The sequence below is a fragment of the Aethalodelphis obliquidens genome, unplaced genomic scaffold, assembly GCF_003676395.1.
Source record: "Aethalodelphis obliquidens isolate GAN/ISIS:26980383/991018 unplaced genomic scaffold, ASM367639v1 scaffold48, whole genome shotgun sequence".
NCBI lineage: Eukaryota > Metazoa > Chordata > Mammalia > Artiodactyla > Delphinidae > Aethalodelphis > Aethalodelphis obliquidens.
The window spans coordinates 1,974,815-2,001,971 of record NW_020837992.1 but is presented as its reverse complement, the minus strand read 5'-3'; the positions used below and the strand labels follow the sequence as shown (position 1 = coordinate 2,001,971).

Genomic DNA, 27,157 nt, shown 5'->3' with positions numbered 1-27,157 from the left:
ACACACACACACACACACACACACACACACACACACACACACACACACATAAGGGCCTGAGAGATCACAAGGCAAAGGTGAGCTCCCTCTCAGGCCTGATGCCTGGCAGCTCCCGTGGCCACGGAACACACATGGGCTTTTCCTGCTGTTCTGAGCTGCCGGAAGGAACCCTGAGAAGCTATTTTGTCCATCTGGATAGGACTGCTCTGCTCTGGCTCCTTATCAATAGTGTATTTTCTAATAATTTCTGGCAACTGCAATGTTCACAAGGTTCCCCTTTGCTATGACTATTTAAAAGGCGTCATCGGGCTTCCCTGGTGGCGCAGTGGTTGAGAGTCCGCCTGCTGATGCAGGGGACACGGGTTCGTGCCCCGGTCTGGGAAGATCCCACATGCCGTGGAGCGGCTGGGCCCGTGAGCCATGGCCACTGAGCCTGCGCGTCCGGAGCCTGTGCTCCACAACGGGAGAGGCCACAACACTGAGAGGCCCGCATACCGCAAAAAAAAAAAAAAAAAAAAAAAGGCGTCATCAAAACACTGAAAATGCCTTTAAAGTTAAATCATCCCACTCTGTGCAGTGCAGAGACGTGGGCTTCCCTTCTTATGTGCACAGTGGTGCTGCATTTCCCGGCCCCCGGAAGCTATTCACACTCTCACGTGGGCCCTGGTCCTCATACAAGCAGGTACACACACTCATGCTCACACAGGGCCTACAGCCAGGCCCACACGCTTCCCCGGGCGCTCCAGCGAGCAGCCCTAGAAACAGAGATGCTGAGAGAGGCTAGGCTGGAGCGAGTTTCTTCCTGGGCCCTGCTGGGCAGAGACAAGAATGAGCAATGACTGAGGATGCTTCCACACTCTCCTCCCCTGCCTCTGCCAACTGTGACAGGAGGAAGGGTTTTCTTTGATGATGGCTACCTAGATGCTTATCCTTCAGCTCAGCAGAAACAATCAGGTATTAGCGAGAGGGGACCAGAAGGGGGTGGGAGGAAAGGAGGCGCTTCCAGGCGTCCTCCCAGAGGGTCCCCGGCACTGGAGGCACAGCGGAGAAGACACCTTCTGGGCTGGCTGAGGTCCCAGCTGGTAAATCAGCATCCTCTCTGGCCTACTCATTAGCTGTGTCTATTGTCCCAGGGTTGGACAGGGCCAGAGAGACTGGGAGGGCAGAGGTAAGAAGGCAAGGCTCTGAGGGAAGGGACAGAAAGGTCAGGTGAGTGAGTTGTTATAGGTGGGAGGGGAGGGCAGGTTTTCCATGGGAAACTGTCCAGCGCTCAGGTCTAAGGGGATTCAGATGATTTCAACCCCTGGGGCGGGGTGGGGGTAGCAGATAAACGGGGAATAAGGACCAGAAGCGGGGCTTACAGTCAGAGTGGCCCACAGGCTGGACAGACTCGTTGCTGGGCTAGGGGGTCATCTTCAGCCATAGCAGGAACTATGGGCTGGAGAACCACCCTGGTCACTGCCCAGTGGAGACCACCAGCCTGGCGACCGAGAGTAATGGGGCGCCACAGTGGGCCTGGAGCTGGAAGCACAGGACCCCCACCTGAAGGCAGTGTCAACCTAACGGCTTACCTAATGCACACTGGAAGGCACCCCAGCTATGGCCAAGGGTTTTCCACCAGAGTTTTGGGCGACACCACGCAGGAGATGGAGAAAATTAAGACAACATGTCTCTTATTCATTTTTCGTTGCCCAGAACCTGCCCTGGAGCTGCCCACCAAACACTGGCAGATCTGAGCCGAGTCAAAGACAAGGACAGCAGTTTCCAGACATTCCAAGGTGGAGAGTTCAGTCCAAACATGTCCACCTGGTGCACGGACCACCCTGGCCAAATCACAGATGGCCAGGACAGATGGGCAGCAACCCTAAGAGACTGCAGATGGGGGTGCATGGCAGGGATTACCTTTACCGGGTGAGATAGGAACAGATCAGTCTGCGGGGGAGAATGCCCACGTTTGGAGAAGATGAGAGGGAAGGGAGCAGCGGGCTGGACTCCAGGCCCGCGTCACCAGTATAGAACCTGAGCGCCATCACCTCGCACCTGCAGACTGTGCAGGAGGTTCTTATGCATTTAAGGCTGGGAACGGCTGATGTTACCAGCACAGCTCATTTACCAAGATGCGCGTTGTGCCTCTACCACCATGTCACATGGAAGCTGGAGCCTAGGAAACACATCTGACCGATGGACGGAGGCCCTGGCAGCCTCTGCACACCAGGGTGAGCTTGGATCTTTCCTAAGCGAGAAGTAGGAAGTGGGGTGTTTGGAATTACATCCATCCCCCTCATACCTGCCACACACGAGAGGGGCAGCACAGACTGGCACGGATGCCCACTGAGCAAAGCATACTCCCCGCGACCAGATCCACTTGCTTTGGGTCCTGGGTGCCAGAATGGGGAAGGTGGACTGCGAGCTGCTTGACCAAAGAGCGTCTAGGTGATTCATGTGGTACCCTCCCTGCATCTCCCCTTCCATCTCCACTAAGTCGCTTCGGCTGCCCTGAGCACCTGCTATAATAGTCCCAGGGGAAACCCTTATGCAAACTTGAATCAGAAAGTTAGGGCCACTCCCAGACTGCAAGGATGGCTTTCTCCCGGTTTCCAGGCCCAGGACACCTCTCTGCCTCACATCCCAGCAGAGGTGGGGAGGCACTGGCCCCTGCAGGCCTGGGTTATTTGGGGGCGGGGGGGGGATGGAGAGGACTGGGGGTGGGAAGGATGATGGCAGTGCACCACCCAGATCTGACTGGTGGAGCAAACGCAAACAAAGGAAGCAGGGTGCGCAACAGAAACAGAATCAACCTAAAATAGCGGGGCGGGGGGCGGTAAATGAGTGAAGGTGGAGGGGAACCAAACCGGGTAAGGTGGCGTCCTCTTCCTAAGCCAACCCTCCAGTTTCTCACCTGGCTCTCGGCTCTCCCTGCTGCCTAGAGCCTGAGAAGGCTCTGGCAAACCCTTGCCCTATAGCCTTGGTTCTGCCTCAAAGGAGGGCAGCGGAAGGCACCCTGAGGCCCCTGCCTAGTTCCTCCAGCTTGAGGACCGGCCTTCGGTGGTGATGTTCCTCAAACCCACAACATGAGGACTTGAGACAAGGGCCTTGGCTAGCAGGTCATCTCCTGCTCCAGACTTGCCTGCCCAACTCCTCACTGTGCGTCCACCTCCCAGACCCCAAGAGTGGAGACTGTTCTTAACACCCAAGACTCTGAGAAGCTGGGTTTCTGAGGGGTGTGTGGGCCATCAGTGCATGGTGTCCACTGAGACTCCAGGTCCTGGGGCACCCGGCCCCATCCTGGGACATGCAGACTCGTTCTCACTGACTAGAAGCCATGGTGGGTGGCAGAGCTGGTGCCAGGCCCCATGCAGCATGCAAGGCCAGCATGCACGGTGTGCTCCCCCACAGGCCACCCTTTCAGGGGATGGCAGCCTGACCAGGAGACAGGAGCCAGCTGCCCCCACTCCTTCTAGGGCGCAGCTGGCCACCCAAAGGCTGTGGACCCTTTCTCTGTGCTCTGAGATGTCAAGCCTGGGCAAGGCCCCAGGTGGCTCAGGGGGAGTAATCACTCAGCTTCAGAGAAAGCTGCAGCTCCAGAGAACAGGTCTGCAGCCTATGCATGTGGGGCCCCTTCTAAGCCAACCTCCTTCTCTAGCGAAGGGAGGAGAACGTGTTTGATCTCCTTTGGTCCCATCCTCCACATACATCCTCCTGGAGAGTCTGGCTTCCCAACCACTGAAAGGGTGGAGCATGCTTTCACCCCAAGCCTCTCCCTCCTTCTCCGCTCTGGCTGGGCTGGACTCCACCTGAATCGCCCCATGCCATGCCCATTACCTCCGCTGCTGGTACGGTACCTGCGGTTGGAGCAGCTTCAGAACACAGCGCCCAAGATAGCCAGAGAGGGAGAGGGCGAAAGAACGAGAGGGAAGAGAAAACAGCACAGGTGAAACCACAAGACAAGCAATCACAGGACAGAGAAGGTTCTGGCTCAAATCTGACCCAGACGGTATGGCCAAGTGCTGGTCACGGCCCTGAGGATGCCACCTGGTGTTCGGGGATCATGTTCAACTCCACTGGGGTCTGGCACGTTCCTACGGAAAACTTTCCTGGGTCCTGGAAACCTTTCTAATATACTCGTTTCTGCCTCTACTCAAGGACAGCTAAGAGGTGGCAGCAGAAACAGTCCACCTCGAGTGCTGTATTCCCAGGTCTTTCTCGAAGGGTGTGTCCTTTCCTAGCTGGGCTGGGGTGAAGGAGTCTGGGTAACCCTCAGTGACGCCAGGAACTGAAGGCATAAGGTACAGGTGGTTTAGGAGGACATCAACGCCTGTCAAAAGGATGGTTCCTTCATCCCCAGGGGCAGGCGCTGAACAGTGCTGGGGTGGGGGGTGGGTGAGAGGGAGCGCATTTGGCTGGCTGGACGCTCCCCACACCAGCTCAGCCTCGGAAGGCTGGGGCGTGTGATGGACTGGAACCCGGAGCCACTGTCCTGCTGTCCTGCTGCCCCGTTGTATTATATGAAGGAAGAAACTCAGCTGGGGACTGAGAGCCCTAAAAGGAATTCCTGAATTTGCCGCAAGCCCCTAGGTTGAGAAGAAAGTCTCTCTTTGTTCTCCTGTCCCCTGGAGCTGAAGATCCCTCCCTGGGGTGGTCACTGGGGCCGGGTAACGGGGCTTTGTTTATCTGATGTTCTGTAATGGGGGGGGAGACGGGGAGGGAGAAGAAGCTCTCTTTATGTATCTCCTTACAGAATTAAGTAATCAAGGAAGTGCATCATCCCTGGCCTGGCCTTTGGTAACAGGCATATATTAACCACTTACCCAAAGTCCCCCAGCCCTAATAAATTGCCCAGGTCCCCAGGAGATTGGAAGGGTACGCTAGGAGGGGAGCTTACTGTGTAGCTCACTCCTGGTTTACAAGAGCAGAGAGGTAGAGACAAAGCACTGTCAGCCTTTCTCTACATTCTGCCTGCCCCCTCTCCTCTCTGCTTCAGTGCTGGCCTACTGGCCAGGGAAGTGGGGCCTGGGGAGGGATGCAGGGCTGCTTATGAAGCTGCACTGGGAGCCTGAGGTAAGGAAGCAGGGGCAGCAGGGCCTGGAAGCACTGCTCCTCTCCTGGGTTAGGGGTACCGCTGCTCAGGAGGTCCAATCAGGCCAGGGTCAGGCCACCGGACCTCAGCCTTCTGGGGAAAGCACTAGACAGGATAACCTGTTGTCAGCTTCAAGGATTCCTAATCACATCACTCCTTCTTTGAAGTCTTCCCTTGTAGAATCAACCCCCCTCCCCTGCACAGCCACTGCACTTCTGCCATCTAGACATGCACAGCTCATGGTGAATTACAATTAGATATTCCTGTGGATGTCCCTCCTTCTTGACTGTGTGAGCTTATTAGCTTTACAGCCCTTGTTTTGGGTACAGCGTCTGGCACCTCATGTTGTGGGTGCTCGAGAAATGGCCTTTGAAGAGACCATGGTGCCTCTGGAGAGGCAGAGCCTCCACCCGCTGTCATAGGGGATCTGCCAATATCGAGGCTTCTAGCGGCTCGCCTGCCCGAGAGGTTCCTGGAAGCCAGAACGTGTGCAGATGGGCCTGGAGCCCCCTCTAGTGGAGTTCTCAGGCAGGTGCAGCTCTGGGGCGGGGTGCGACGCTGCTAGATGCCAGAACCCAGGAGAGGAACTCACGTGCTCTCTGTGGAGCTGGTTTCGCAAATGGCTGTTTCCAAACCCCCTTTCCTCTCCTCAGCCTGACAACTCCCTCAATTCAGGCGGCAAGGAGGGACTACAGGGACTACACCTCCTGCTCTACTCATGATCCCGGCAATTAGCTTCAGTCACAGCTGTTCCCCTCTCTTCTCGGCGCCAGGCATCCTTGAGAGAAGAAGGGGCACCCCCAGATCCCTCACGGGGCGGTCTCCATTGTACTGCTGCCTCCCTCACTAGGCGAGCATCTTCCCTGCTCTTTGGAGTTCGTGAGCACATTTACTTCCAGTATGCTTTCTCTCATCCCCTCAACTCAGCTACGATTCACACTCTCTTCCCTATTCCCCCACCAGAAGGAAAGATCACAGATGTTAAGTAGCTGAGTAAGTTAAGGCCAAGTCGGGATCCAGGTCTGACTGCATCAGTAAGAAGATGTGTTTTCCAGATACATCGCCGGTACCTACCTCTCAGCACACAGGGTGGCTCCCTCCTCTGGAGGGCTCGAGGGCCTGCAGCCTCTCCATCCCAGGAGGCCGGGGAGGCCAGAGGCCGAGTGAGTGTTTCTCTAGGCATCTGAATTCCCCGGGACCATTCGCCCCGAGGCTGCCGCAGTGCACCTACCTTCATTCGGGGGTGCTGGTGACTCCTCTGTGACTGCTTCCCCAGAGCCCACCTGCGTCCTGGCACTGAGGGAAAAGCGGTAGCGCGACACGGGGTCTGCTCTTTGCATCGTGAACTTGGTCTGATTGGGAGAGAAGTTTTCCACTATCTGCTTTCCTACTTTGGTTCCATTAACTGGGGAGAGACAGGTAAGTGGAATTGAACTTTAGCAACATTGACCATGATGGGTTATATGATCTGCAGCTGGAAGGACGAAGCCTTCCCGACTCTGCTGGGAAGGGAACCCGTGGAACCTGCCCGTGATCTTAAGGACTCAGGGGAGGGAGGTGATTCAAAGGCCGAGGGCTGTGCAAGAACTCCTTTCCGGCTCTTTGATGACGCACCAGGGTAACACTTTTCCACTGATCTCATTATCGCCAGCTCAGTGCAAAGTTATGCGGCTGATTCGGAAAGATTCAATTTTTAATCCTCAAGCCTTTTCAACAAGAACAGAACTTGAAGTTCCTTTTTTCCTTTCAAACAGAACTAGGGCAAAACCACTAGAGCTTTTCATTGTTAATGCCTCCTTTGTAAAAGGCCTCCTTTGTCAAATACCTCAAAGGGGGAAGGTCAGGTCCAGAGATGGATTCAGGACCACGCACACAGTTGGCTATTAAAATCCTCAACGGCACAGTACCTGTCCTTTGAGCTTCACATTGAGGCACATCGTCACCCACTTTAGGAGACTTAAAGTTTTTCAAATGAATGACACTCCTGTCCCTGCCTGGTGATGCTGAACTCTTTAGGTGAGGTCGTCCAGACCCAGGCTCCTGACTGAGCCACTGCAAATTCCATGGCAGCTCTACATACAGCTGCCTTACCATAAATGGCACCTTATTAAGGTGTCCCCTGGATTCCTATGCACATACTATCCGCCCCATCGGATGGAAGGTCCATCAGGTAAGGAAACTTCTCTCCTAGACTTGTAGGTGTTAGAGACTCTAAGATTCCTGAGGGCGGGGGTTGAATCCCTCATCAAACCGGAAGTCCCCTTTGTCTCACCGGGCCGACTGGAAGCTCCCTGCAGGAGGAGGTGTGTCAGAAGAGCAGGGATTGGGTCTCACTTGCCTCCCCTAACCCTACAGGAAACTTTTTCGCTGGCCCCTCTATCCCTCCACAACGACCTCTGTACCCACAGGCTTTCTACCTTGATTCCTTAGGTAAAGTGTTGAGAATGGGGTTTCTGATTCTCAGGTTATCCAAGAGAAAGAAGGGCAGAACGTACAGGCCACGTATTTGAGAGTGTATCCAGTCAGGATCCCATTGGGGTGTTCTGGATGATCCCATTCCAGGTTGATTGTCTCCAGGTTGGGCTGCCGGACTCGGAAACGCCTGGGGGCACTGGGTACTTGGGGAAGGAGGAGAGAGTGGGGGAGATGGGGGAGAGAAGAGGGGCGGGCAAGATGAAGAAAACACAAAAAACAAAGCACAAGTATGAAGGCATTGACCTCTGGGCAACCCCCGTGCTGGATTGCTGTTAAGCCAGAACCCAGAGAACTACGAGGTGGCCAGCGCCCATCGCCCCATACAGGACGGCTTTTCCCCAGATGTAGGACAAGCACGGCTCAGACTCGGTTTACATGGGGAAGAAGTCAGTCAAGTTCTCCTTTAGCAACTATCCTGGATTCAACACATGTTAGGCTCTGATCCTGCAAAGAAACCTCCAAGGTGGGCAGTCATTCCCAGGCAGGGAACCAGTTTTAGCCGTTTGGTAATAGAGGCTGCAGTTCCCAATCCTCAGAAAGGATTCTCACCGCTGGGTCCAAGCGTCAGGCCCTGGCCTCTGGGCTGAGAACGCCGGGTTCAGGGGAGAAGAGAGAGAAACCCACGATGGAACATGTGGATGGTGCCAAGAGCATGAGCAATGGGGAGAGGCTGGTGATGAGAACCAGACGAGGAGGGGAGACGGGAATAAAGAAACAAGAGGGGAGAACAGAGGAGAGGACAAAGGAGGAAGAGAAGAAGAATGGGGAAAATAATAGTTAAGAAGGGAGAAAGGAGAAACAGGAGAGGGCAAAGCCACCGCCCAGCTGGTTCAAGAGGGCTGGCAGGAACAGGAGATGCGTCAGGACCTCGGCAGGTGTCTGCCTCCCAGGACCGGGCCACCCACTGCGGGGCAGTCTCTTGACTACAGTGGTGTAACAAGAGTGAAGGTCCTCGGGTACGGCAAACCAACCAGGCGCCTCTTGGGGTCAAGGTGCCTGAGCTCCCTCAGGAGGTGGTGGGCAGGCAGCCCCGGCTCCCGCAGTGCCCTCGGGAGTCCGTGTGCACATCCCGTCTGGAATCACGTCAGCAGCCAGCACAGTCTCGTCTTGATGTACAATCTCCCGTCAGGGCGGCCGCCTTGGTGACGGTGCTCCATGAGCACGGCCGGAGCTGCTCAGCTCGCAGGTCATCCCTCCTTGAGGTCAGGCAGAGGTCAATTTGTGTGGTCCAGGCCGAGCCACGCTGGAGCCGCTCAGGGCCACCTGGCCGCGCCACCCTCGTCCTGCCCTACCCAGGGAGCTGCGGCCGGACCTACCTCCTTCCGGGGTGGTGAACTCCTTGGTCTCACTGCGAGGCCCATCGCCTCGCCCATTGACCACAGCCATCTCCAGCTTGTAGTTACTGTAGGGGAAGAGGCGGGACACCACGCCACGGAGGCGGTCGCCGGGGAAGCCGGCTTGCTGCCTCTTCTGAGACACCCACAGGTTCTTCAACAAGCTGCTCTCCCTCCAGTAGTAGGCCTTCAGGACAGAGGCAGGCCGGTAAGGGTTCGGCCAGGCAGGGCCAGGTTAGTTGTTAGTGGTGGTGCTCGTGGTGACCGGTGTTCCCTTTGCTGGCCACAGGCTCCAAACCCCCGACGACCTCGTCCGGCCCACAGAGGGCTGGGGGTGTCCTGACAGTCCCCATACATTAGCCACTAGTGAGTGGGGACTGATGTCAAACAAAATGAGAGTTTTTGGTTTCAATCATTTTCTGAGCCATGCCGCCTCTCTGGGGAACAGGCAAGTCAGCCCAACTGACAGCTGAGCGGCTCCGTCTTGAGACTTCTTTCCAAGCTGGGAAGAGGTTGCTCAGGGAGTCCGTGCCAGAACCACAGATTTGAGCCAAGGGTCCAGGCACGGAAAGCTCTTTTCCGTGCTCAAAGACCGCATCACCTTGAGTTAGATTTAGTATGGTTTAGATTGGCAGCGGGCAGGAGTTGAAAAGCAGCAGGTTACCCCCGGAAGTCTGAATATAAGAAAGGGTTGATCTAATCCATTGAAGTCAAATGGTTCCTTTTAATACTGTTTAAAGACCTTTAGGATAGTGACACGTCCAAGCCAATGGGAGACCGGGCTGTGGGGTGGCAAGAGCTCGGATGGGATGGGACGGCCTGTGCAAGGCGGTAGTGTCACAGGTACAGTCGAGAGAGTCTGAGACACGGGGTCTGATGAGCAGTGGAGAGAAGCCCCAGGTCAGCTGTCACACGAGCATCACCCGGGGCCCCCAAGGGCAAGGTAAGGAGGAAGTCCAGACTTAAGAGGGGGACCCAAAGGGAGCTTTAGCCAAAAAAATCTCTAGGCAAGTAGGTTAAGGGTGCAAGTTGGGGAAGAGCTCATTTAAGCATATATATCACCTTGCCTTCCTTCCCCTACCTACCAAATCCATTTCCCGAGAAGAGACTGACTCCCTCTGTGTGCCCCCAACTGTCCACCAGCCAACTCTCGATGACCCCTAAGCCTGTGTTACCCCGGGGCTACAGCCTCCCCAGGAAGTTTTAAAAAGAGCTACTCATCAGGGAGAGCCTTGCATACCCTGGGTTTTCTCTCCCTTCCCTTTCAAAGAGAGAGATGTCAGGGATGGAAGAGGTGGCCAGGGGAAGCCAAGGGCCTCGATAATCGGAGTTGGCTGTGACAACAGGGAAGGGTTTGTACCCTTCTAGTGGCTCTTCCGGTTAGTTGGGGCTTCATGAAATCAGACTGGGTGAGGCAAGCAGCCCAGCGGGGGCCGTTAGGAGAGGGGAGGGGTGTAGCTCAGCGGCGCCTCAACACTGCTTCTGAAGATACATGTGTGTCCACACACATGTATTACAAGCATAATGTGCTATGTACGGTCAACCCAAACCCAACACCCTTCACATGATTTTCTGCTGAGCAGAATCTCTCAGCATACCCGGTGCAGGATACATCTGGGTGTATATATATTTTTTTCTGGGTATATTTTTGAACAGCTAACCCTAGACATCATCTTCTTGAACCAACTCTGGCTCCAACAGCTATCCCAAGGGACCCCTTCCAGATATCTTATGGCCCGCATCTGCTACCCCCTTGCCCTGGTTAGCGAGCCGGGTGGTTAGACAGGGCTTGGGGCTGGCTTCCTCACTCGGTACTCTCTGAGCTGGCCCTGGACCGTGTCGGAGTAGACGCGGTTCCACTGAAGGCTGATGGCTGTGCTGTTCAGGACTCGGATTTTAACATCAGTGGGTGCAGCCCTGGGATCTGCAATGTGTTGGGACAGAGAGCTGGTTATGCAGGCGGGGCTGGGCCCCCGACTCCGGAGTCCCCTCCGACTTGTTCTCTGCTGGCCTGCGCCTCCAGCCCACTCTGGACACTGGGTACTCCCTGAGGGCAGGGGCCATGCCTCCTCCACCAGCCTGGACTTGAAAGAGTGTGGGGAGGCTCAGGACAAAAGGGCGGCAGCACAGGTGGAGGGCTCTGCCTACACGTTTAGAGGGCAATTATGTGCAGCCGTCGCACAGAGTCTCTGTTTGCCCCTCCATCCCATTGGCCACCCTTCCCCACCCTGCTTTGGGTCCCGGGAGGCTTGTCCTCTCTGGACCGTGTCAGCGGGGCTCTGTTCTCAGGCTTCCAGATGGGTCTGCCCAACAGGAGGTAGCGACAGGAGCTCCCAGGGCAGGAGAGGGAAGATGGTATCTATCCCCCTGGCTGCCTGTCTGCGGGGAGGCAGGGTGACAGTAGTGCACTCTTCTACACAAGGGCAGCCCTCGCTGGCCATGGTGACTCGCCCGCCGCCAGCCCCTCAGGGCCGGAGCGGTATAACAGCCTCCTGCTGTTGCTGGCGCGCCAGCTGGTTTGCTGTACCTTGCTGCTGTCCCTCTTAACCCTGTCCTCACATTAGAAATAGTCCCCTTTGAGTGGTATTTATTTTCTGCCAGGGCCCTGCAGGAAACGTTACCTACAGACTAAAGACACCCTAACCAAGTTCAGGAGAAGATCCTGATCCTGTGACTACTTGCAAAGGGAGGGCCACTCCTCTCTCCCCCATAATTGGTTTTCACCCCCATTTTCTCTACTCTGCCGCAAAAGCAGTTATGCCCCATCCTCTCTAAAGCATCTGTCGCAGGGGTACACGGATGCGATGGAAGCCGTGAGGTGGTCCGTGAAGTCCATGGCTAGATGCTGCCTTTTCCATACTTACCCTCCAGTAGTCCCTACCGTCTTCCCTCCGGAAGTGTCTGCCACCGTGCAGATGAGGCGTGGGACAGACGGAGGGCCTGCTGATCCCGTCTACTTATCTCCCAAGTGGGTCCAATGCATAATCACTTCCAGGGAAGCGCCCAACCCTCACTTACTCCCATCTCACCGTTATGAACCCCACTGGCCCTACTCCTGACCCCAGCATTGGCCCTTGTGACTCTGCTCCTCCCCAAGACTCTCTCCTCCCTTCCCTCTGGTCACCTCATCCACCCAAACACAGGGTGGATCAGACCCAAACACACCAGGACATGGATTGCCCTGACCAGGAGGGGCGTCACCGACGCTGTTGCTTTGCTCAAAAGCCTACAGGATTGATGTGCTGGGGGCAGAGAGGCTACCACCATCTGGAAAGCCAGGCACATACTTCTACATATATGCCCAGAATTGTGTTGGTTTACTCAGTGACAGCCTCCAAAGAACTTCTCTTTTTATGTTCAATTCCAAGGGCTAAGAGCGACACTGGGAATGTTGCAGTGCCTGGTCTGGAGGGTTCCAGTCTGGGGCTCTGTGGACCTTGCTTCCTCAAGGATTCCCCTGGGGAGCCCAGGGAGGAGTCTGGCCTGTGGTCCTGCTTCCAGTGGAGGTGCCTAATTATGGCCCGTTGGGATGGATGGTCCGTGGTGCTAGCAAGCCCTGGCAGTAAGGTAGATCAGAAGGCCTGGGTTCTATTTTCAAGCCTGACATTTGCTATTGTGCAATATTGGCAGGGGTTTCCCTTGCAGGGCCTCAGTTTTCATGTCGATAAAGTGAGAGTATTGGACTAGGTGATGACGTTCAAGAATACTAACTAGTGTTCGGATGATACCATCTCTGCTCCCGGCATTACCTGGGGCCTGTCTGCTCTAGGTCACTGTAGGGGATTTCTCTTCCCTGGGAACTGGCTGTCCTCCCAGGATGCTCTCGGAAGACCCCCGACCCACCCTGAGGTTCCTGGTCTGTGAGGGTGGCCTGTGCAGCCCAGCCGTCAGGGTCCTGGGTGGGGACAGGGGAGGGTACTCACAATCTTCTCCGGAGTAACCGATGACAGTGTCTGGTTCAGGGCCCTTCCCAAAGTCATTTTCTGCTTGGACTCGGATCTCATAGGGCACGTAGACAGGGGTCTGCCCCACCACATAGCGGGAGCCCCACACAGTGACATTGTTCCAGGTCTCTCGGGTCTCTCTCCGCCGCCACTTGACGATGTAGCGCAGGTTGGGGCCAAAGGCGGAGGTGGCGTTCATCGGCTGAGCAGGGAGAGAGACGGCAGGAGTGGAGAGGGTGCAGGCGAGGAGCCCAGGCCACCCACGGCTCGCACTCTTTCTGTGCCAGGCACCCTGCCCCAAAGTGCCCCAAAGCGGCCAGCCCCCTGGCAGAGCTGGGGAGACCGTGGCCCCCACTCTGAGTCCCCCCAGAGCCTGGAGTCCTGTGAAGCCAGCAGCGCGCAGATTCTCCACCCAAGCCCTAGTCCCTCTGATTCCACAGCCAGCCCGCCTGGCAGGTGCACAGGGAGCGAAAGCTTTATTGTCGACAGGACTCTTTCCTGTGATGCAGCAACCAGAAAACAAAATATGGACAGTGACACAATGTCTCCAAAGTCAGAAAGGGGGGAGTTTGGTTCAGCCACAGCACGCATGCTGCCAATGAACGCAAAATTCCAGCTTTCAGTCCTACTTAATCCTTGCGTGTCTGCCCTGTCCTTCCCAAAAGGCTGGAGCTGGGAGTGAGCATAACTCTTGTTATGCTCACTCCCCAGGTATACCCCAAGTAATGCCGGGAGCAGAGATGGTATCATCCGAAGCAGTCCCCCGGGAGCCTGGAATACAGAGCCGTAGACCAAGAACCGACCCTTGCAGGGTCCTGCAAGACGAGTCCCGGTGTCTTAAGTCTGGGCTCTGCCCAGTTGCCAAGGCTGCTGTGATACAAGGCTCTCCGAAGACGGGAATGGTCGTGATTCCAAACTCTGTTATCTCCCTGTTTCCACTACTCACATCAACAGCACAAAAATGTTAATATTTCAGTGGCTGAATTTGCATCTCTTAGACTTGGAAGGGGTTTGGAAAAAAGTCATTTTGAGGCCACATATCCCAGTTTTGGTTTGGAAAATGTGGGTCAGTGAGCCGAGATGAAGATGAGCTTTTTCAATCCTGGCCCCGAGGACATCTTTTGAGTCACCTTGTCCATCCTGGACTTACAGATGGCTGGCACTGGAGGACCACTCAGAGGCTGGTCTCTCCCCACTCCCAGCAATCTCCAGTGATGGGCCCCCAGAACACACCAAAGCGAGGTACTGGTGTTTGGGCTAAATCTTTCCTACAGACTAATCTAAATTTCTCCCTCTTCTGAAGAAGCCCATTGATCCTGCAGGACTCTGTCTGATTTTGCCAGACTGACAGTCTCTGTTCCTTGGTCATCTCTGCTCCTGTCTCCCGTCTTCAATGTTGCTCTTAGACGTTCTCCTGTTTGGTTTCTGGATGCTCAATGCAGAGACGAGTAGCCCCCGCACCAGCCAGGTAGCCTGAGCCACCCTGCGGCCTTGGAGTCACAGGGGTGTGAAGGGCGAGGGCTCCCAGGCTGCGAGGCAAGCAAGCCCATAGTGGATGGGCTGCGAGGGGCTCTTACCGTCCACGTGATCTCCATGTTGTTCTTTCTGGTCCCCTCTCCCTTCACATCAGAGGGGTTGGACTCAGGGGCTGGAATCCAAATGGATGCAAAGTTCAAGTCCAGTCTGTGCATTACCAGGGCACAGTAAGCAGCCTCTCTCCCGCAGCCTGACTGGTCCCTTCTACGCTCTGTCTTTTCTCAGCGTCTCTCAACACACTCTGTCCCATAAGCAGCTGAACTCGCTCTGCCACTTTCTCATAGGGCTGATGTGCCTTCCTAGCTAAGGTTTAAACCCCCCAAAGCAGGGATAATTTCTTTTGAATTTTAATCCCTTACACGACAGCGTTTATCATAAGGCTTTCCACACTTTAGATGCTCAGTACAGCCAACTCAATGTGGAATTATCCCCTTTGTGGATTAGCCACTAAGCATGTTTAATGCCAGACTGGTTTACCCTGGCATTCAACATTTTTGGGGAGCGTCTCCACCCTCAATGAACCAGCATGATTTTAGAAATCTAAACATTTCATTACCCAAGTGTGTTAAGAAACCTGGTGCAACCCCAGATTATATATTTCTACTGCAAATCTTTGCCATAGCTCTTCCCTTTGAAGCAGAGCATCAAGAATTATTCATAATATTAGTAATAATAAAAATGACAGTTAACTTTTATTGTGTGCTTGCTATATGCACATCACGGTAAGTACCCGAATCCCATTTTCGAACGTAATCCTCACAACAGCCCCATGATGGAGATGGTGTTATTATTCTCTGTTTCACAGATGAGGAAGCTGAGCCTTGGAGAGGTTAAGTAACTTGCCCAGATTCATGTGGCTGGGGACCGGGGGAACTCAGTCTGAACTTGGGGTACCTGGCTTCAGCACCTCCCGTTAGCCCTCAAGCACTCACGTGCTCCACTGGTTCGGTAGCGCTCGGACGGGAGGCTGGGATGGCTGCTGCCCACCTCATTGATGGCAATGACCCGGAACTGGTAGTTGACATAGGGGGACAGCTGGAGGATGGCTGAGTTGACACTTCCTGGGAACTTGGAATGGTCATGCCAGACCCCTGGCTGGAACTGGTCCTCTTCAAACTGGACAACGTAGTCTGAGGGGGCAAAGGAAGACAGAGCTGTTTGGGGAGCTGAGTTAGTGAGTTTTTTCTCAAGAGCACTCCTTCATGGTTTCCATTAGTCTTTATAATCTCCCTTGGGTAGACAAAGGCACTGGTATTCTTCCCAAAACCCAGAAAGGGAAACCAAGGCCTCCACGCGTTCTGTCAACAGGCCAGGACACACGTCAAGTGAGGCCGAAGTGGGACCAGAAACCAGGGCCAGGCCTCCGGCTTCCGGGCTGCCGTCCCCCCTTTCTGGACAGTAGTGCAGGGCCTCGGCTGACCTGTGATGGGGCTGTTGTTATCATCCCCCGGAATCCAGGTCAGTCTCACGCTCCTCTCGGCCAGGTCGGTGAGCTCCAGGTCCCGGGGTCGGTCTGGCCGTCCTGACAGCAGAGGGAGAAGACACCACGCAGGCCTCCCGAGTTAGAGCCGGCCCGTCCCTGTGCTGGCCTCAGCCCTGAACACTGTCCCACGGACAGGACTCTGGCGGGCTGAGGTCACCACTGCAGGAACCAACCCCAGCCTGTGCCGGAGGGTCAGCACAGGGACCGCCCCCTTCCCTCAGGGTTCAAGGAAGAACAAAGAGAGAACCCTGAATTCCACCACCACCCCCAAAATATCAAGGAATGCAGGGCACAGGGAGAGCTGGGGCCAACCCACCCCATTGCTGTGGATGTTCTCGGAGTGCAAGCATTTGGGAAATGCTGCCGTTTGCATTAGACCCATGTTCACAACCTTTAGGAAAACTGGTGAAGAAGTCTGGGATTTTGTCTCATTTTCTCATAATTAACTTCTACTCAGTGTGCCGAGGCTCTGAGGGGGCAGGAGCCTGGGGGGTGTTTGGAGAGCTGAGCAGGGCAGACCAGTTAAGGGAATAGAGGGGACAAAGATGGAGGACCAGGCCAGGGAGGAGACAGGGACTCAGTCTAGAAGTTTCAGTGATGGACAGCAGGACAGAGGCCCTAACAAGGGTGGGGGCAGCACCTCTTTGGGGCTCCAGTCTCACTGGATTTCCTAAGTGTGTGTGCGTGCCCTCCCGGCCTGGGGATAAAGGCATCTGGCCACTGACTGCTGAGGGTGGGCGTGATTTTTTTTCTCCTATCCTGGCTCCTTGAGCCAGCTATTTCCACCTTTTGGCTGGTTACTGGAAGGATCTGGAAGGTGAGTCACTGGAGCCCACATTCATGTGTGTTGCACACGAATGTGTGCGGATTGGAAATGGGTGTATAGTAGATGTGAAAGGCTGCAAAACAGATGGGCCTACAGATAACTCAAAGCAAGTGGGTTTCCTGACTGAATACACTTCAGAGGCTAAGCTGGGGGAGGAGAACAGGCCACCCCCAGGGAGTGGTGGGCGTGGCCAGAGTAAGGGACTGGGGACGCGGGAGCGACAGCCGGACTTTGGAGCTCAGTCTGTGGAAGGAGCAGGAAGCCGGGAGTCGGGCTGTGATGGGCTAGGGTAGGTGACGTGGGCCTCTTCAGAGGAGTCAGATTTGCCAGGGAGCGGGGCAGGCCGCCCCTTGCCTGTACACAGCACTCCTGTCCGGCAGTGCTTTCCTCCTCCTGGACTCCTCCCTCCCAGACACCTCGAGTGCTTGGCAACGGTCCCCGGGATTAGTATGAATTACCTTTGGGCAGGGCAGCCAAACGGTTAGTTGGAGTGGCCTGATCAGCTGCAAAGGTAAGATGGGTTATCCAGGTTAGCAGGTTATGTGGGGATAAAGGTGTTCTCGAAGGGTGGGAATAGGTAGCCAAGGCCTGAACAGCTGCCCCTGCGCAACTTCACCCCTCCCCCACTTCCACGGAGAGGGCCCCACCCTCACAAAGGCCTGCCTGTGCTCCCTCCACAGCCAGGGGCAGACACCCTGGGTCCTTCCTGTCCCAATGCTACGACTGTGCCTGGGCCCACTGTTCCCTGCGACCATGCAGGGACACTGCTGAGGGACAGGAGTGCACTGAGAGTTATGGCAATAGGGGGCCCAGAGACAGCAGAGATGAGGAGGTGATTTGCTTCCCCGGACGGGAGAGGCTACGTCCCCAGGTCTGGGATGGCTTAGTATTTACAGTCTGGCCTGGACATGAGGGCAGGCCAAGACAGGATCACCCGAAATGCACAGCACCCTGTGAAGTCCCATCAGGAAAGGGGTGCAGAGAGGAAGGCTAGCAGAGGGTGTTGGAAGGACAAGCACAAAGTTCAGTCTTGCTTCAAGGATGGATTGTTTTAATTGACTTAGTGGTTTAGAGTTAGCTGTAAAGTTGGTAAAAATGATCCCAATGAGAACCCCCGTCCATTTCCCTCCCTCCTTCAGGCACCCTTCAGGTGAGGATTTGGGCAAGTTAATGGTTCCATTCAGGAGGTAAGGCGTCCAGCACAGCTTGCTCAGAAAGGAGCAGCTTCCTAACCCTTAAACCAGAAGGCAGGAGGATCACCAGGCCTGGCAGGAGGATCACCAGGCCTGGCTGGCTCGCTGACCACGGGCTCTGCCCTTGGAACCGTCCTCCGCTTCTCTGGCCTCGGGAAATAGGGGGTGGGGATCAGCGCCAGTGTGGGCAGCGGCAGTTACCTAGCACGGTCAGGTAGGCCTTGGCCAGGTCTTGGTCCAGCTCGGTGCTGGCAACGCATGTGTAGCTACCCTGGTCCCGCTCGGCCACACCAAAGATGGTCAGGGAGTCCTCTTCCTTCTTCATCCTGCAAAGGTATCGGGGAGGGGTTGGGAGGAAGGTGAGGGGGGTGACAGTGAAGGGGGCAGGCAGCAGGAATGCTGGGCACTGCCCGGCTGCTTTCTCCCTGAAGTGGGGACGGTGGGTCAGAAGGGAGGAGGCGGTGCTGTAGTCTGGGCTGGGCCGCCACAGCCCCTCCTAGGGGACGTGAGGCTCCACCTCAGTGCTTCGAGAGAGGCAGGGTCTTCATGTCACCTTGAGCACTTATGGTGCTTGCGGGAGGGGACAGGAGAGTGGGTGGAGCCAAAGCGGCCCTGGCCCATATTCACTGTCCTCAGTTCCCACACTGGGTCTGCTCTCTGTGCCTTTCCTGTGCTGTGCTCCCCTCCCGAATTAGGGCACAGTTAGGCCCACGCCCAAAAGGCAGGTCTTCTCGTACTTCCAGCTCTGTCTTCAGCCCAGATTGACGCCCAGGCTCAGCCCAGGTGCCCCGGGCTCCTCTGTACTGTCTCCCACAGAGGGAGGAGGGCACCAAAGAGCAGGGCTGACTGTGAGCATGGCTGAGGGCCAGAATGCCTGCAGCCCCCCACAGGCTACGCCCCTGCAGAAAACCAGATCATCGCTGGAAACAGCTGGTACCTATGCTCAACCTGCCCCGAGACGGACGGAGTCCTGAGGGGAGGCTCGGATCAGCCGTTCTTAACCCTAGCTGCACGTTACAAACACCTGGGGGGACTTTTAAACACTATCTGTGCCTGGGCCCTCCCTCAACTCCAATTAAATCCGAATCTGGGATGATGGATGGGTGGGGCAGGCCTGGGCCTGGTAAGCGGTCCCAGGTGCATTAAGGGCGGAGAGCCCCATTAACCACAAGGGTTAGAGTCTGCTCGGCCAACCGTGCCCTCTGCTGGAGAACAGGAGCACTGCAGGCAGGGCTGAGAGGATGGGGAGGGCGTCCTGGCTGTGAAAAGGAGGAAGGGAAAGGATCAAAATAAAGGGAGGAGGACAAGAGAAGAAGTGAGGGAGGGAGGAGGAGGAGAGAGAAGCAGAGCCCTGACGGGGGAGGGAGGGAAGCTGCAGTGGGAGGGGGGTCTCGCCTGATGTGGAGGGAGTCGCTGAGGCTGTCACGCCCTCCTCAGCAGTTCCCCAGTGACACACATGACACAGGTTCCCTGCGTTCTTCAATGCATCCCCAAGAGCAAGGGAAAAGAAAACGCCCCAGAGGAGCAGCAGGAAGGAAGGAAGGAGGAGCAGAAACCTGTTCCCGACGTAGAGGGGCTCGTCGTCCTTCAGCCAGTACACCGTGAGCTTCAGGGAGGGGTCGTGCTTCACGCGACACTCCAGCTGCACCGTGGTGCCCCTTTTGGCGACCTGGTCCTCAGGCATGCGGTAGATCCTGGTGGGGTCTGTGGGGAAGCCCCCGGAGCTCGTCTCTGCCACCCCACGCCCATGTGGCCACACAGTGTGACATGCATGACCTCCAGGTTAGATGGACCACGGAAGTGGCAGAAATAGGATTCGGTTACATGAATGGTAGGGGACGCCTGGTATGGGGGGATCCCAAACAGTAGCCAATCCCCAAATCCTTTCTCTTCAGTTCAGGAACATAGGACGTCTTTTCTGGGGTGGTAGTGGGGAGCTGGTGTGGGTAACAGGCGTCCCTGCCTACGTCTGTTTGGACCAGGCTGGTAATGACTCAGTGCTCGCAACACCAGGCCAGCCAGAGGCCCTGGCCACGAAACTTCCACGGAGAGGACACACAGACCTGGAGGGAGGTCCCACTAGGTATTAAGCATTAGGTGTGGCACATTTTCAAAGTGAGTGACACACATGGATAACCTTGAGGAGATGGCTTCCTTGCCCTCCCCACCCCTCCCTCTAGCTAGCAACTCTCTGCTTTACCTTTGACCTCCAGGCGGACCTGGTTCTCAGCTTTGCCCAGGATGTTGGTGGCAACACAGGTGTAGATGCCTTGGTCCTCTTTGCGGATCATCTTGATTTCCAGACTGCCGTTCTCGTAGACATGGTAGTTGCCACCATCCAGGTTGCTTCCTTGCCCATTCTTAAACCTCACAACAGAGCGGCACGACACACAGCATACTGAGAAAGGACCAGCCCGGGGGGCGGGAGGAGCCCCGAGCCTTGTGGGTCTTGCCTCCGACCACTGGGTGGCCTTGGCAAGTCTCTGGGCCTCGGTTTCTTTCTTTGCACAATAAGAGGGTTGACCCAGCTGATCTGCCAACTCCTCCCAGCTTCAACCCTTTAAGGCTCCCAGGACTTGCTGAATACCTCTCATGGGCCAGATGGAATGAGAAAGGCAAGACAGAGGACCCCGTGGGGGAGGCCTGGTCTCCTGGAACTTACCATCGGAGTGTGGGGATGGGAGACCCAAAGAACGGGCAGTCCAGCCGCGTGCGGTTGTACAGGATCACCCTGATGAGCTGGTTCCGGGGTGACAGCATCCGAGGCGGCACGTCTGCAATTCCCAGAGAACTGACCTTGGGTGGGGAGTCTTCCTCTTCCTCTTTGTGGACCAGTCTTATCTCTCTGTTCCTTCTCCTCACAGCAGCTTTCTCAGCACCAGCATACCTTCCCCCATCAACCTCCCACCTTTAAGAAGCCTCTGAGGATTAGGTGAGGAAGGAGGAAGCTTATCCATTTGTCCTTCACCTACCCTACATCTAGTCCAGCTTTTGCAAAGGGTTCCCCCCAATTTTCCAGCAGCTTCTATACCTGCCCCTCCACAGCCCCAAGGCTTCTCCTCGCTGCACCTGCCCACTGCCCTCTCCCTGCTCTGGGAATGCCACAAACATATTCAGGACTATTTCCCACCGAGACCATGGAGAACCCAAGGAGAGTCAACATGGACACACCAAGGAGACGAGACGGTCCCTCCTCTCATCAGGGGAGGAAGGGGACTGAGACTGACTTTTGGCATGGAATGAACTCTGTCTGCACACCCAGCTCTATGGATTTTAAGTCCTCCACCCTCCCCGCAAATGTCATTCTGGGTCTCCGTGCTTCCCCCATCCTGCCGCCCTCATACCCCACCAGCCTGGTCAATCACTGGAGAAGAAAGTGTGCCCATGAGGGGAGCAAGGTCCAGGCAGGCGAGCGGAGGGAGGGGTGCACTCACCCAGCACGCTGACGAAGGCGTTGGCCAGCAGGTAGCCGTGCTCGTTGGAGGTGTTGCACTGGTACACGGCCCTGCTGCTGATCTGGGTGTCCCGGAAGATGATGGTGTCCCCGGCCACCTCACGGTTTGGGTTGGGTGGTGCCGCTACAGTCAGAAAAGACACTCCTTGTGAGAAAGGGGGAGGGCAGGGCGAAGGGCACTTGGGACTCTGGCCAGGACTCCCTGGTAGGACTGGGGTGCTACGGAGGCAGTAGCACTGGGCCAGCTCAGACCCAGCTTCCGGCCCACCACTGCCTAGCTGTGTGGCCTGGGTCCATCACTGAGCCCACTAGAGTTTATTTCTCAATCCATCCAATGGGAATAGGAATCCCGGTCAAACCTACACAGCAGCTGGGCAGCTGTGGTTGACAGCGTAAGCTTTGGAAACAGGAGGGGTGTGAATTCTAACCACACTACCTGCCAGCACTCTTCAATGGCTCTGCACTTCAGTCTCCTTGTCAACTGAATGGGGATAACATACCACCTTGTGGGGGCTCTTGTGAGGATGACCGGAGATTCTCTGCATGCCATTAGCAGAGGGCTCAGCGTACACTGATTATTATCGTCGTTGTTATTTTAATTCAATGTGCATATACTCAAATGTATTTTGAAAAGGATAAAGCAATGTCCAACTAGACGGGACCTACCACCTTCCCATCCTCTGAGCAGAGCACTCTGCAGACATTCACAAAGTTAAATCCGGAAGTCGATGTCTGCTGAAAGCTGAATGAGTCCCTGCGTTTGCCAAAGCTACCTGATCTTCCCAAGACGAGTGCACACTGAGAAGACAATCCCTGCTGCAGTTCTGCTGGTACCACTGGCTGGGGATGCAGAGAGCAGAGGCTGGGGAGTGGCCATGGGGTCTCACACCTGTCCCTGTTATCACTCCAAGACCAGGGGCAAATCAATAACGCCTCTGGGCCTCATTTCCTTCACCTGTCAAATGCGGAAGCATTACTCCCATCTTTCCCCTACTCTGAGGAAGGTTAAGATAAGAGAATGATAATGAGATAATGAGCTGTACAAATAAAAGTTTTTTAGAAGTGTAAAGAATCCCTACTTTTCTCATCTTTCACCACCAGAAGGTGCCTTTCCTCTGTAAGATTTCGGGACTGAGCCAGATGACTTGGTTTGCGTGATCTAGGAACTCATCCAGGATCACTCAGACCTACCACAGAAGTCGGCAGAGAGGAACCCAGGGTCTGGCCCCGTGGGCTCCACCCCACAGATAGCAAGTCTGAGGCCGGAACTAGGGAATCAGCAGGTGAACAAAGCCGAGGTCAGCATCCTTATCATCTTTCCAGAGTCTCCACTCAGCAAAAAAGCGCAAAGGAAGCCTATGCCAGCAACTTTAAGTCTCCTTGCCCGGCAATTCCCACAGACCAGCTTTCCTCCCGGTCACTCCCTTGAGTGACGGGGGACCTTTCCCTGGGCCAAGGCTCAGCTGTAAATCCTGAACTTTGCATTTATTTAATGGTGCTGTGAAGTTTAGAGCCTTTGTTTGCTTTGTCCCCACACTGCTACCAGGACAGGGAGAAGGGCAGAGGGCAGGCCGTGTCCGTGTGTCGCTCGTATCCAGAGGCAGGAGATTTCCTGGGATAACTAGGTGCTCAGTACTAGACAGGGCGGACATATTGCGCTGTCACAGCAGCCCACAGCTTCCCCACCCACCAGCCATGCGACCTCGGGCAATTCCCTGCACCATCAGAGCCTCATTTCCTCATCTTTAATGTTTGAGGCTAAAGAGATAAGAGGAAAGCACAGTGCCTGGCACACAATAAATGTCTAGGAAAGTGCGTTCTCCTCTACCTGTCTCCCTGCCTCGCCACCTGTTTCTATCAGCTGTTGCTTGTGAGTTAGGCTCTGAGGTCTTGCCATCTATTTTTTGCCCCATCGGGTTGATAACACTGTTTGCATTTCCTCTGACCCCTTAGAGAAAGTAAGGACGGGACACTTAAAAAGTAAATGCAACTGGAGTGAAAATGATGTGAAAAGTTGACCTCTGGCTGGAGTCACCCACTCCGGTATCTGGGTAGGACTGAGTCTTCCTGACGTCTGTGCGCACTCAGTAACTGCACTGTGCACCTCTGCTCTCATAGGGAAGTTTTCCCTCATTTCTGACCGTATCTTTCATGTTGTCGCGTAACCCTGCCTCTTATTTTGCCCTCGGCAGAGAGAGGGACTTGGGTAAACGATGGGAATGAGTTCCCGAGCTCTCGTCTACCTCCTGAGCCCCAGCCATCACTCAGAGCCTATACTCTCAGGAGATAGATACAGGCTGAGGTCTCTAGCCCTTGAACTGGGCTCTGGAGTTGTAAAGGGCAGAAGGCAGAAATTTATGAAAAAACCCCAGGGAGCAGAAATCCCCTAAACATGGGAACATAACCACGGGCCTTCTGTTCTCTCTCACACACAAATGAGGCAGGTTTCCTGCCTCCTGAGATGTCCAAAGAGATGGGCCACTCCCTCACTTCTGCTGCTACTCCCTCACTTCTGCTGCAACAGGGCTGGCCCGCAGGGATGGTGAGCTGCATCCTCTGGTAGGAGACAGAGCAGAGGCAGGAGGGAGAACAGTGCGTTACTCACATTGCAAAGGTTCCCCATTCACCATCCACTGGACGGTGGGCTTGGGGTTCCCGTTGGCTCGACACACCAGTCTCCCGTCCTCGCCAGGAGCCAGGATAAGGTTCTTGGGTTCGTCCAGCCAGTAGGGAGCAGCTGGAAGACAAGGACAGGCATAGGCAGGGGTGTCAGATGACAGGAGCAGCCAGAAGGAACCAGTGGGCCCCCTCTAGGAAGGCAGGAGCCCCCGAGTGCCAGCCCCAGGCCCCCGCCACCTGCCCAGGGCTCATCCCGATAGGGTGACAGTCTAGGCTGCCTTTGGTCGGCTTGGCACTACAGATGCTGACTGATTTATTTCAAGTTCACAGAACAAGAGTTCTAAACTGGGGCTCCCTGAAGAGCTGTTAACAAACATGGGTGCCAGGGCCCATCGTCGACCTACTAATCGGAATCCTCAGGGGACGACCGGGCGGCCAATGCGTTGAGAGCCCCCCAGGCACTCGTGGTGTGCACCCAAGGGCTTGAGCCAGGGAGGGTGGTCAAGTAGCAGGGCTCGGCCCTGTGGATTCCTGCGGTTGTTGCTGCAGGATCAGACCATTTAGGAAAGGCCTGATATTCATTCTTTTAGACACTAAGCTTCGGTTAGAGCAGGCGCTCTTAGCCGGCCACCCCTTCCAATTTTCTGGAAATTTCTGTGAACATGTGGATACGGACTTTTTTGAGAAGAGGGTCCTTTGGATCAGAGTCCCAAAGATCTTGAAACCCTAATAAGGGTTAAGAGCCCCTGGTTCGAGCGTGGTGTTGAAACCAAGGTCACAAGTCAACCTGAGCATGTACTAGAAAGTTCTTGCACTGCGGTTTCAGACCTCATCACCCCAATCCTCATTCAGCCCACCACTCAGACTGAGAAGTGACTAGTGCACCCCCCCCCCACAGCCCGTGGCTGGGACCCCCACAGAGGATGTGCTCTGTTGCCTACAACAGCTCAGGTGGCCCATCTACGCTTTGGGGGGAGGGAAGTGATTTTTTGAAAAATAATTTGGGCCATGATGACGCCCCATTTTTAAAAGAGAACCACACACAAGTATACAGACAGCACAGGCCTAAGACAACACGCCGTGAACAGGACTGCGAAACGAAAGACAGAAAGGTTCTGGGTGATCCAGATAGGCCACAGGAGAAAGCGCACCTGCTGAGGGAGCCCCAGGCACAAAGAGGAGTTGGGCAATGGTCAGGGCAGATTCCCTCCCTTAACACCTCCCTCTTTCCCCCGCCCTTTTACACACACACACACACACACACACACACACCCCTGGGGGTGACACCATTCCTGCAGGACACTATTGCCACTAATCAGCGTGCTGGACGTTTTCCCCACTCACCCTGCCCCCCAACCACCCTGAGAGGGAAGGGTGGCCACGGAGCGTAGGGCTGGCAAAATCATCGTAATGAGAAATACACACAACGTACCCTTTACTCTCACCGAGATCGTGTGCCGGATGCTGCCCATCTTGTTGGAGGCCAGGCAGAAATACTCCCCGGAGTCTTCCTCGGACACGTTGGTGATACGCAGGGCCTTGTTAAAGTTCTCAAACTTGGCTTTGTCAGACGGGAGGTCCCCACCTTTCTTGTACCATGCGATGTCTGGTGTTGGGCTAAGAGGGACCAGGCGAGAAACAGGGACTTATCATGAAGGGACTTATCTGCTATTATTGTATGGAGCCCGGGATACCCAGGTATCCTTCAAGTGTACTCGGGCCCAGGAGGATGCAGGTCCTCTGAGAGCTGATGCCTCCTATGCAGAGGGGATGCTCAGCCGCAGGGCGCCTGAGGGACTTATCTAAGGTCACAAGACGGTCTAACACACATACAGGAAGCCTAGCCACCTCCTTTCCTCATTATCTAAAAAAGAGAGGCGGCCAGTGGGATAGAGATGACGATGATTTGCATCGTCCTCACTAGGAGCTGTTCGCCTCGCTTTTTGCACTGCCACAACGCCCGCCCCCCCCAAAATGTGGCAAGAACAGAGCATGCACAAACCCCCAGCCCAGCCTCCTGGAGGGTGACCAGAAGTCGGGGTGCAAACTGTACGTACACCCCGGAAGCGATGCACTCCAGCAGGAGGTCCATGCCACGCAGCACCATCTGACTGCTTGCAGTGCCCTGGGGATACATGAAGCTGGGTGTTCTTTCTGCAACTCCTCGGGCTGAAACAGGATGGAACAAGCTCTCGTGAGCTTATTGCCCAGAGGGCTGACCCAGCTAGGCCAGAGCTGTCGGGCTAGAGAGAAAGGTTATCATGCCCTCCTGCTTACCCCCTTACCCTCAGAGGCACCAAGCCCCAGACCCTCCCCGCTGAGACCACCCCAAGGGCCGGGGCATCATTAAGAGAGGTGTGTTAGGAAGCGTAGGGCTCCTCGGCCCCACCAGCACATGTGTGTGAGCAGCTCTACAGGATCTGCCAAGAGGAGCCCAGCTTCCCTCCCAGTTCAGTAAGCCTCTCTGGCCCTGGAACGGGGGAGGAGTTGCCTGAGCAGCGAGTAGTCTACTCCCCGAGCATCTCGTGTTGGGATCCAGAGGCCAGCACGGCGGCCTCCAGGGAGGCCATCTCAGCAGCAGTGGAAGAAAGAGAAGGAACATCTGGGGGCCGCAGGATAACCTGCTCTTTGGGACCCTGGAGACAAGGAGCTGGGATGAAGCCACAGAGACTCAGATGAACAGTCAGAGATGCAGGGAGTATTATTAATGGTTTAGCAAAGACATGGAGAGATTTAATGAACAGAGATGACAGGAAATCACTTTGGGGCCAAGACCATTCTGCTTCTTCACTAATGACTCTGGAAGGGGGTTGGGGAGGAGGGTGTTAATTGGATGTGAGAGACTGGGGGAGGGGTGAGAGGCAAGGGGCAGCCAAGATGGAAGAGGCGATCTGCAATTCAACTAGGCTGGAGCAGCCATGGGGTCTGGAATCAATGACATGCACACAGCTTTTGGAAGCCAGATGGCTCACACAGAGCGACGCTGTCAGGGTGGCTATTTCCCTGTGGAAGGGGTCATGCAAGTCTGGGGTCACCCCAGCGCAGTGGACCCCACCTTACCTCAGCCTCACCTCTCCCTCAGAGCACAGTTCTATGGAAGCGGATAAGATGGGACGGAGAAGAACAAGGATTTTGCAACCAGGAACCACAAAGCAAAGGGAAACTGGAGCAGTCACCCCTGCTCAAAAGGTGTATGACTGCAAACAAGAAGAGTTA

At 55.4% G+C, this 27,157-nt stretch overlaps 1 protein-coding gene across 6 annotated transcripts in view; it reads right to left on the bottom strand.

The window, feature by feature from the left end:
• Nucleotides 1-27,157, bottom strand: part of NFASC (neurofascin) — a 191,578-nt gene that overhangs the window by 28,103 nt on the left and 136,318 nt on the right. For 2 of the 6 annotated variants that reach the window (XM_027082731.1, XM_027082732.1), the window contains exons 8-22: nt 25,999-26,110; nt 25,374-25,558; nt 23,928-24,059; nt 21,303-21,446; nt 20,531-20,642; nt 20,069-20,235; nt 19,425-19,572; nt 18,070-18,194; nt 17,134-17,178; nt 15,787-15,888; nt 15,299-15,496; nt 14,408-14,478; nt 12,810-13,032; nt 7,573-7,695; nt 6,309-6,482 (exon numbers count right to left, since the gene is read on the bottom strand). In XM_027082731.1, coding sequence (XP_026938532.1) covers nt 6,309-6,482; nt 7,573-7,695; nt 12,810-13,032; nt 14,408-14,478; nt 15,299-15,496; nt 15,787-15,888; nt 17,134-17,178; nt 18,070-18,194; nt 19,425-19,572; nt 20,069-20,235; nt 20,531-20,642; nt 21,303-21,446; nt 23,928-24,059; nt 25,374-25,558; nt 25,999-26,110 — 2,061 coding nt within the window. Of the gene's footprint in view, nt 1-3,842; nt 3,858-6,308; nt 6,483-7,572; nt 7,696-8,868; nt 9,074-10,694; nt 10,811-12,809; nt 13,033-14,407; nt 14,479-15,298; nt 15,497-15,786; nt 15,889-17,133; nt 17,179-18,069; nt 18,195-19,424; nt 19,573-20,068; nt 20,236-20,530; nt 20,643-21,302; nt 21,447-23,927; nt 24,060-25,373; nt 25,559-25,998; nt 26,111-27,157 lie in introns of all 6 variants that reach the window. The other 4 variants (XM_027082734.1, XM_027082729.1, XM_027082730.1 and 1 more) reach the window with 4 other exon arrangements.